The sequence below is a fragment of the Neolamprologus multifasciatus genome, chromosome 16 (genome assembly GCF_963576455.1).
Source record: "Neolamprologus multifasciatus chromosome 16, fNeoMul1.2, whole genome shotgun sequence".
In the NCBI taxonomy this organism is placed as follows: Eukaryota; Metazoa; Chordata; class Actinopteri; order Cichliformes; family Cichlidae; genus Neolamprologus; species Neolamprologus multifasciatus.
Window position 1 is genome coordinate 23443081 of NC_140454.1, and position 10134 is coordinate 23453214.

At 39.3% G+C, this 10134-nt stretch overlaps 1 protein-coding gene across 4 annotated transcripts in view; it reads left to right on the plus strand.

Moving 5' to 3' along the window:
- The window catches only part of LOC146500857 (polyprenol dehydrogenase), a 63640-nt gene extending 55305 nt beyond the window's left edge, over positions 1 to 8335 (plus strand). For 3 of the 4 annotated variants that reach the window (XM_085135282.1, XM_085135286.1, XM_085135284.1), the window contains 2 exons: positions 1248 to 1382; positions 1675 to 8335. In XM_085135282.1, coding sequence (XP_084991408.1) covers positions 1248 to 1382; positions 1675 to 1731 — 192 coding nt within the window. In that variant the 3' untranslated portion in view covers positions 1732 to 8335. Of the gene's footprint in view, positions 1 to 1247 lie in introns of all 4 variants that reach the window. The other variant, XM_085135283.1, reaches the window with a different exon arrangement.
- The last annotated feature ends 1799 nt before the right edge of the window (positions 8336 to 10134 follow it).

Below are 10134 nucleotides of genomic sequence, written 5' to 3' on the forward strand. Positions count from 1 at the left end.
TTCTTACTTTGCATGTTCCCTTCACACAACTAAAAAGACTAAAAACTAACTTAAAAGAAAGTAATAATAAGTAAGTAAAATAGTGCTTGTAGATGTGGTGTAATTAGAATTTAAAGTGCAAGTAGTTGCAACACTGTCACGGTGATAATATATACAGAGTATGCAATATTACGGTGTATATGTAAAGATACGTACAAAAATTGCAAATTTACAGGTTATTATAAATGTAGATATATATAAATGTTTTGGACACTGCTTCACAGTTTGTGTGAAAATTCAAGCTTGAATCAATAATAGTCCCCAGATGTTTGTAGGGACACATTCCTTGGTTTGACCCTTAATGTTTGTGGAATCAGATGTGCTGGAATTCTTCCTGAAATCCGCAATTATTTTCTGGGTTTTAAATATGTTGAGCTGGAGATAAAAATCTGCTCAATAGCATGTTTATGGCTGGTTTTCCTTTCCGTGTATGTAAAAGACTGACAATGACCGTGTCATCTGCATACTTTAAAATGGCCCTACGATCAAAAATCCAACTGCCATGGAAACCGTTGCCCCTCCCCCCAATCACAGAAAGAGTTGGGGGTTTTTGTTGTTGCTGTTGTCTTTCTGTACTAAAACTCCTACGTGGATGGAGAGACTTTTTAACTACAGACAGCAAAATGAATTATGAAGAACACGTTTTGCTTGCCAATACCCCCCTCCCCTTTTTTGTACTTAAAAATTCAGCCCTTCAAGCAAAATGATAATTCATTTAGAAGAACAATTAAAATTGATGTTTGAAATTATTGCACAGTAGTACAGCATACACACATCACAGACAGCATTCACGTACTGTTATACACAAGTTTGCAAGTGTGCTGTTAAAGCTTTCAGGTTGTGATCCTCTCTCTGCTCAGAAACCTGCTGCTGGTCTCACTGCTGACACTGAGATCATTGTTAAAATGCATCAGCACCAGCGCTCTCAAGCGTACGCTCACCCATGAAAGCACACACACACACACACACACACACACACACACACACACACATGCACTTACCCTGAGCCTTCCTTTCAGTGATGCTAACACACAGTGACATTAGCCCTACTCTTTCATCCGTGTCCACACACACACTTAGGCACATTTTTTTGTCTTCGTGAAGATAGGTTGTTGTTGATCTTGTCATCCATTCCAGTTCTTTTCTTTATATATTTTATATGCAGGAGCTCTTTAAATTTTTAATTGTGTTTATGTGTTTGTTCCTAGACTCCTGAAGAGGGCGCTACCACTGTGCTCTCTGCTGCTCTGTCACCTGCTCTGGAGGGAGATTGTGGAGGAGGTTACTGGGCCAATGGGTGCAGGGAGATGACAACACCGCTGACCTTTGATCCCCAGCTGCAAGTGAGCCTATGGGAAATCAGCCTCCAGTTGCTGAACCTCCACTAGCATGAGACAAGGATGACCAACAGGACTAAACCCATTTGACAACATCAGATTAAAAAAGACCCTATATTCAGGGCGGCCAGTCATTCTCTCCTCCCTTTTTTTTCATACTTCACATCAGGGCGTTGCTAGCAATTTGTTACGAGTGTCATAATCCAGTGCTGGACTGTGATTGGTTGTTTAGAGAGGAAAGATTTCTTTCTTTTAGGGTTTTTTTTTTAGTTTTCTTTTTTCTTTTCTTTTTTTCCAGACCTGCCAAAGAAGGGCTACAGGGGATGGAAGATGCTTTTTTTGCTTTTCACTGTGAGCAAGCAAACATATTTGCACACACACACAACCACACTCTAGGGTTGTAGCTATATGTCATTTTGCTGTCATGGATAGCAGGGAGTTGCTGTTGGCGCCATCTAGTCAGATATCAGTTAATGGCACCCACCAATGATATGATGAGTTTGATTCCTTGATCGCGTATCAGAGAATCAGTCATCTGCTATGATACAAACCTTACTTGGATTTTTCAATTAGTCTGGCCCACAATAACTAAATTCCTCTTGGAAGCTTTTTCACATCAACAAAAAATTCCAGTAAAATAATCCAAAATCTTAATTTTGGCAACAAAATTAACATATTGGTCAAACCCTAGCGTACGCGCACATACAGTACACACACATTTGTACACCACGACAATGATCTGATCCTGCCTTGCTGTGGCAAGGGAATGTGATGACATCAGTTTGCGTTGACACATCACAGCGATTTCTCCGATCGTCTTGCCATCCGGCCTCTTTTACTGGGAGCACTTTGTTTTTATTGATTACTATTGAATCATCATGTTAACTGCTGGTTGTAGTTGCATGAGTAGATGTTTTTACAGATGTGAATTTAGCTGTAAAGCTAAGAATCCATCATCGTCTCCTCTTTCCTCTCTCCGGCGCGCAGTAACCCAACAAAAGATGTTCCTTTTGACTGCTAGGGGGATTTGGGAAGAGGTTTAAAAAAAAAAGTAAGATATTTTAGATAAAAGTAAGCCTAAATTTGGAATGATTCCCCTTCGACCCAAGAGTGATGAAACGTTTGGTTGTGTTGCTGTGAATTTTTATGCTGTTATTTCTAAAGCAGAATTTCCAGCTGTTTCTGGTTGTCTGCTCAAAAAATGAGAAAAAAAAAAGGTTTGGGAACTGACCTCAAATTCATTTTGTCACCGTTTTCCTTTGTGATCTGTCCTAATCGCTTTTTTCTGTGTCTGTGATACGTGTGCATGTATTATGCACACAAGCTAAGAATTAACTCATGTATAGACCCAATTCATGCTGATGGATAGCACAACAATGGCTAACCCCGGAGGAACTGCAACGAGAAGGAATGCGAGAGAGGGGGAAGCACATTTTTTCAGCATTCAAACTATGATTGGTTCCTCATTGCTGCTGCTACTGCCTCTTCCTCATTTGGCGCCGCTCCCAGTGCATTGTGGGATTGAGATTTCCCAGTGGTGAGAATCAAACTCCATCTGCTGAGCTGACACACACACACAGACACTCACTCAGAAACATTGGAAGCAGTACATCCAGGCATAGGCTTATCCAAACAAGCGCACAGCAAATAAACACGTCTGTCTGTGATGCAGGAACATACAAAGATACACTTAATGCCATCTCCACTGTGATTAACATGTTTTAGCTGTGGGGATGAAAAATGTTATCTCAAATGAATTAAGTTTTGGCTAAAATCCTTAACCACAAGTCATCGCTGTAGTGTATGTGTACGTTGTTGCTTTGAATAAAGCCAGTTCACATCCAGCATTCATTATGATCTGCTGCATGTGAAGCAATAGTATCACTGTGGTAGCTAATTCAGCCAGTGGCACAGAGTCAGACATGAAGAATAGGAACAAAGTGTAATGGAAGAAAATGCATAAAGGAAAAAGACATAAGCTTTAAGGCACTCATTGCTTAAATGGTTAAATTTAATGTGATTCTCACTGTTTTGTCAAGCATTTTAAGTATTTGTCTCAATTCAGAGACGGAAAAATCGTCCTTCAGAGAATTTGTAGGACAGACTGACCCCCACTGCCGCCACCGCTAAATCAGACGACAGTCTAAATTTACAAGGGGAAAAAATAAAGGCATATTTGCCCCATCCTTGTCATCTTATAAAGTAATTTTTGGTTTATGTTATTCATAAGTGTGTTGGGCTTTTTGGTTCATGTGATATATCTACCGATGATGTGTCACCCAAATATCTGCCTAATATCTTATGAATATTTGAATATATGAGTTGACAAAGATTGCAAAAATGTGCAGGAACCTGCACTTTGAAGGGAGGCATTATGCTAAAAAAAACCCTCTTTAAGATTCCCAGGACTTTGCGAGGATTCACAATCTCGTGGCAGTCGGCCCTATGAGTATCACAAATACTGACGGTATAATACTGAAGCTGTTACATTTGGAATTTATTAGTTTTGACTGATACATTTGGCTGAGATGAGGAAGCCATCTGTATTCATCTGGCTTCCAGGTATTCAGTATCTATTATCATCCTGTGCCAAGTCAAATACGCTGAATTGTGGGAGAAAAATTTTGAGGGGATGAAAAAATGACAGAAAAAATAAAAGGAACGCCTCCCGGTTGTAGTTATTATGACTATCAGGGTGCGACACAGACTCGGATATGATGTGAAGGCACCATAACTCCAAGACAACTCATCAAAGTTTACATCCCATAAGAGAGGCTTATTCTGATTAGAAATTAAAATATAATTTTAAAGCAAACATCAAAGGTTTTTTTTTCTAGATTAGCAATTGTGTGTGAGCTGACTCTAAATACCAGCAATATTGCTCAGTCTTTTGAGTGTTGTATTGTTTTTCAGGCTGCTTGAAAACAGTTTATTGCCTCAGTGCTTCCTTTGTTTGACTGTGTGGTTGCCTTTGGCCACTGTAAGGTACTGATTAAATAGCAAACAGCCAAACCTAGTGCATATCTATACATCTATATATCTCTCTATACATAGATACATAGATATACAATGCACATGCTTCCGTTCACAAAAATAAAAACACCAGCCTATCCACTCAGTGGCGCTCATTGAAAGAATTCAAGGCTACAATATGACATACATCCTGTCAAAGAGCTACCGTGTTTTTCTCAGTCCAGCTGCTACAGTAGATGTATTTTAGCTGGAAAGGGCGAGTGGGGGAATGTCACAGACTCTCCCTTCTATCTCAGCACAAGGTTTTCCAAAGACGAAAGGAGGAAACGCGCACGGATCTGTCTCAGCGTGCTTATCGTGTCGACGTGCAGAAGTGACTGCTAAATTATCACTGATTACCCGGTTATATATGGTATTTAGCGTCCTCCTGAAGCATTCTACACAGACAACGACACACGACAACACAGTGAACTTTCTGAACTCGATCTGCAAATATAGAAAAAGAACAACAACTCCAGTAACTGTCTGTGATATTATCTGTGTGTTATTTATTCGTATATGATCGTTTCAAAGCGTTGGAGGAGACCAGTGAAGACATTTGTAGATTAAAAATAGCCATTCCTCTGAACAACCTGGGATCACATTTATATTAAATGTTCCAGTCCCAAGTTCTGCAAAATCTTAAATGTGTATATTTGCACCGGTGTGAAAAAGTGTTTTTTCCCTTGCTGATTTCCAATGTTTTTGTATGTTTGTCACACTTAAATGTTTTAGATAATCAAACAAATTTAAATATTAGACAAAGTTAACACAAGTAAACACAAAAGGCAGTTTCCTAATGAAAGTGTCTTATTATTAAAGGGGAAAAATTCCAAACCTACATGGCCCTGTGTGAAAAAGTGATTGCCCCCTAAACATAATAACCATTAGAAGCAGCAATCTGCAATCAAATGTTTGCGATAACTGGTAATGAGTATTTTACAACGCTGTGGAGGAATTTTGATGAATCTTTGCAGAACATTTGTAGTTCAAGAACAAACTGCTTTTTTAAGGTCAGGTCAATCGGATTTAGTCAAGTTTATGTTCTTTTTGCTCAGGTGTGGTTTTCGTCTTGGAACTCTATGCAGACCATTTTTGCCCAGTCTCTTTTTTATGGTGGAGTCATGACCACTGACTTTAACTGAGGCAAGTGAGGTCTGCAGTTCTTTGGTTCTTGTTCCGGGTTCTTTTGTGACCTCCTGGATGGTGTAACTGTGGTAGGCTGGCCACTCCTGGGAAATCCCCCCCAGTTCCAGGTTTTCTCCAGGTGTGGATAATGGCTCTCACCATTTGTCAGACAGATTCTATTTAAGGGATTTCTTGATTCACCAGGTCTGGCAGTAAATAAGCCTTGGTTAATTACAGCTAAATCATGATTTAACAAGGTGGGGCAATCACTTTTTCACACAGGACCATGTAGGTTTGGATTTTCTTCCCCTTAATAATATTAATAATAAACACCGTCATTTAGAAACTACATTTTGTGTTTACTTGTGTCATCTTGGGCGGGCAGGGATAGCTCAGTAGGTAGATTGGTGGCCCCATGATCGGAAGGTTGAGGATTTGAATCCACTGAACGGCTACCCTGAGCAAGGTACCGTCCCTACACACTGCTCCCCAAGCGTCCAGTGCCTGCCCACTGCTTCACTGAGTGAACGGGTTAAATGCAGAGAGGAATTTCCCCATGGAGATCAATAAAGTATACATTATTATTATTATTATCTTGGTCTAATATTTCAATTTGTTTGATGATCTGAAACATTTAAGTGTGATGAACATACCAAAAAATCAGAAAGCAGGCACTTTTTCACACCACTGTATATGAAGTGATATAAAGATGTAAACAGGGGGTAAAACCAGATGAACTGAGTCCTTACTCTGGTACTATTCCAGTTAAAAGAAGCCACATTCTAGTGTCGTTTAACCTTTATTGCATACACCCCTAAACTGTTTTCTCCTTTGTTTTGAGAGCGACCTTTCAATTGAGCCCCTGGAGGCTGCAAATCGAAGATATTTCCCACCTCAAATCCATTGTAAACATTCAGTGCACCTGGGCCCCCTGAGCTTTATTGAAATGTGTGGAATGTTTTATTTTTATCATTATTTCATTGTTGTTGAGATGAACATCTTATTGCTTTTGCTGTGCCTAAAAAAGAAATCTCCCTCACCGATGTGTTAACTGTGAATTTTTTCATGTAGAAATTAACTCGTAGAACTCGTGATACCGTCTTGTCCTGTGCATTGATAAGATTTCTCTCTCTCTCTCTCTGGAGTGATTGGAGTGGAGGTGAAGAATGTTTGTGTATGAATGACTGTGCGTGTGTGCGCGTGTGTCTCTAGATAAGGATGTTGATGTCTATGATCTTTTTTTTCTTTTTTCTTTTCTTTTTTTTCTTTTTTTTTGGTCAATTATTGTGACATTCCAGCAGCTGCCGTCACCTTTTCTATTATCCAAAGCCTCTCAATAAACATATCATTGTGCCACTTGCTCTCCATCCTTCTTCCCAGTGTGTGAGTGAGAAACCGTCAGTCTGATGTTGCTCGACATGAGACAGCGAGCCTCGAGCACTGTCTGAACTTTTGAGACATTCTCAGATCCATCAGTGAAACGTACACACACACACACACAAACACACACGCACGGTCATTTTTCCATTACAACAGAGGACATTACTTTCACTTAAATTGTTTTTCTCTAGACTTGCAGTGCTTGCCTGATCTTAACTTTAATTTCACATTTACCCTAAAATTGAATGATTTTTAGAGCCTCACAGTATAAATAGTTTTTTTGCAACCACAGTGAAAACAATGCAAGTTCTCAGGTTTATTTCTTCCTATTGCCTACTAGTAAGCAGTAGTAATCCAATGACTCTTATATAGCATTAATTTGGCACATTACTATCCAAAGCAACCTAAAGTTACAGTCTGTGTGATTTCAGAGTGGTTTTCTGCTTCATGTCTTGCGCCCTCTATTCTAAACTATGGTAAAAATGAGCAAAATTCAGATGAAGAGCAACATGTGATATTACACATTATTTACAATATTTAACAGCAAAGCCAAAAACCAGATGCAGTGTCTGGAAATTAAGTACAGCCTATGATTCGGTAGACACAGAACCACTTTAAGCTGCACTTTATCAGTCTCTTACAACACCGTTGAGGCATTTTCGCCCACTCTTCTTTACAATGTTGTTTCAACTCGTAGAGGTCTGCAAGCATTTTCTTCAGGGTCACCACATCATTTCACTGGGGTCGAGGTCTGGACTTTGGACTATTGCAACACTGGGAGCTCCTTCTTCCTTCCAGTCTTTTTCTAATTTTACTGCCATGAAGTTTAACATTTAACATCCAATCTGAGGCCGGTACAGTCTGAGATGTAGCTCTTGGGCTTTTTTATACTCTTTTTTTCTTTTCCTTTTTTTGTAGTTTCTCTGAGCATTTCATGGTCAGAGTTTAGAGTGAATTTGCTGAAATGTCCACTCCTGGCAAGATAGGCAGCTGTCTTGAATGCCTTCCACTTGTGAATAATCTTTCACACAGTAGGATGATGGATTTCAAATTGTTTAGAAATGGCTTCATAACTTTTCCCAGATTGGACAGCAACAATTGTCTCTCTAAGACCACTGCTGAAGTCTTTCCCTCTACGGCATTGTGTGAATGCACACACTTTTGTCAGACTTTCTGATGTAATCATGTGTTTTTCATTACACTCTTATTTCCTATGGATGCAGCAACAGTCTACTTTAGTGTGCAACCCGCTTCTTGCTCAGAACTTTGAAAACAACAATTTATTTATTTATTTTTGTTGTTGTTTGTTTGTAGGAGAACCTACATCTGATATTTTTTTAATACACACAGGTTGTTTTCAGATGCTTCTGTGGAGAATTGGCCTCCTTTGAAATTTTTCGAATTAAATTAATGAAAGTACAAACAATGTTACAGAAATATTAACTAGAGACAGCCTCAGTTCACCTTTAGTTTGCCAATAATAAAACAAAGTCAGTGACGTGCTGGTATTCATCGTGGTAAAAAAAAACCTGAGGGTTCAAAGAGAATATATACTTCAGTGCACACAGCAGACTGGAGACCTTCAGACAACATAAACCTCCTCTGAAGTTTTTCTGTGAAGAACTGCAATTTAGGCTTTCACCATCACGCCACTTCATAGCTGAATGCTCTGGTACGATCAGTACTTTGAATTTGCAACCTGCAATCTGTGAGTCAAGCTAACCTCAGCAGGTCCTTGGTTATTTGTGGTTATTTGTGGGTTATAATAAACTTATACCTTTTAATATGAACCCTGCAAAAACTATTTCAAATTAATTAGTTAATTAATAACTTTTTTGAGGAAATCAAACACACCCACAAAACCATGAGGAAAAGTCAAGAATCCCTCTTACCACTGATCCTGCCTAAATATATTCATATATTGTAAACCCAGTAAAAGTGTGACATCTGTCTGCGTGCGCATGTGACAATAGACTGTCAATTAGAGGAGGCACCGAAGAGCAGGTGTTTTCTTGCCTTAAAGAAAAGTAAGAAGAATCAAAGGTAAATCAAACCCCCAGCAAGTTTGACAGCGCATCTGAATGGCAGGAGAGGAGAGTTACATCATGTATATGTCTATTTCTTAGAAATACTATCTGACACAGCTCGCTGTACTACCAGCACACATATAGCATGTCTGCGCTTAATTGAGTGCTGTCTGAGTTCACTCGAGCAGAAAACGGAAAGAAAGAGTAACCCAAAATGGCCATCCTCATTTATGTCAAGGTAATTGGCGCTCATACTGGAGAGATTATGGTTTCTAACAATGAGTATAATCCACAGCATCATAAACACACTTAATAGCTTCATATTGAACCACTGAGTGTCAGTGCTCCCAGCATAAAAGTCCTTATGGAATAACTAATGAGCTCATTGCATGCAAATGCTTAACTTAGTAAGTGTCTAATAAGTATTCATTTATGTGATTACCTCCAAATAACTGAGAAGATACTATTGCTCATATTCAGGTCGGAACAGGTTGGCACACTTTGTTTGTGCAGACGCCTCAGATTCCTCAAATGTCTCTGGGAGCACAGTCATAGGTTTTGCTCTGAGTCCACAAAACACGTGTAGACTGGCCTGGTGAACTCCCATGCCTCCTCAGTCATCTGGGAGACTGTGAAAACCTTGCCCACTGTTCCATGGCCAAGATGGAGCCTGCATATTTCTCCTCTACCTGAAGTCCAACTGTCAGCCAGAGCCTCCTTTTCAACACCCTTTCCTGTAAGGCCAAAAAGTGCGATGCTTGTGTTATAAATCGCGCCCACTCGGATCTCCTTTTTGAAAAGAGAACACATTTTTAACCTGAGGTGTTAGTATTGGTAAAAAGTATTGGTTAGCTAAGTCAATCAGACTTTTTTTGCACACTCAAGGAGCTGCTGTCTGTTAGCCATTAGAGGGGAAAAATGCAAGTTCAAAGCACTGCAATATAAGCTTCATTTTTCTTATATACACAAAATATTCTGGCAGTCCACCCCATAGCTGTCAATATATTCAGTTCTAAACCTACATTGCCCTTCACAGAAACATTCCAGTAGCATGGCAAAAAATCATTACAACTCAAGGACACTAAACATAAACCTGCTGGAACTGGTGATAAAAAAGAATAAAAGCTTACTGTTGTGAGTAAAGAGTAGAGGCTACTTTATTTCAGGACATAAAATGTGAATTTGCTTCTGAAAGGTACAGAATCACCATA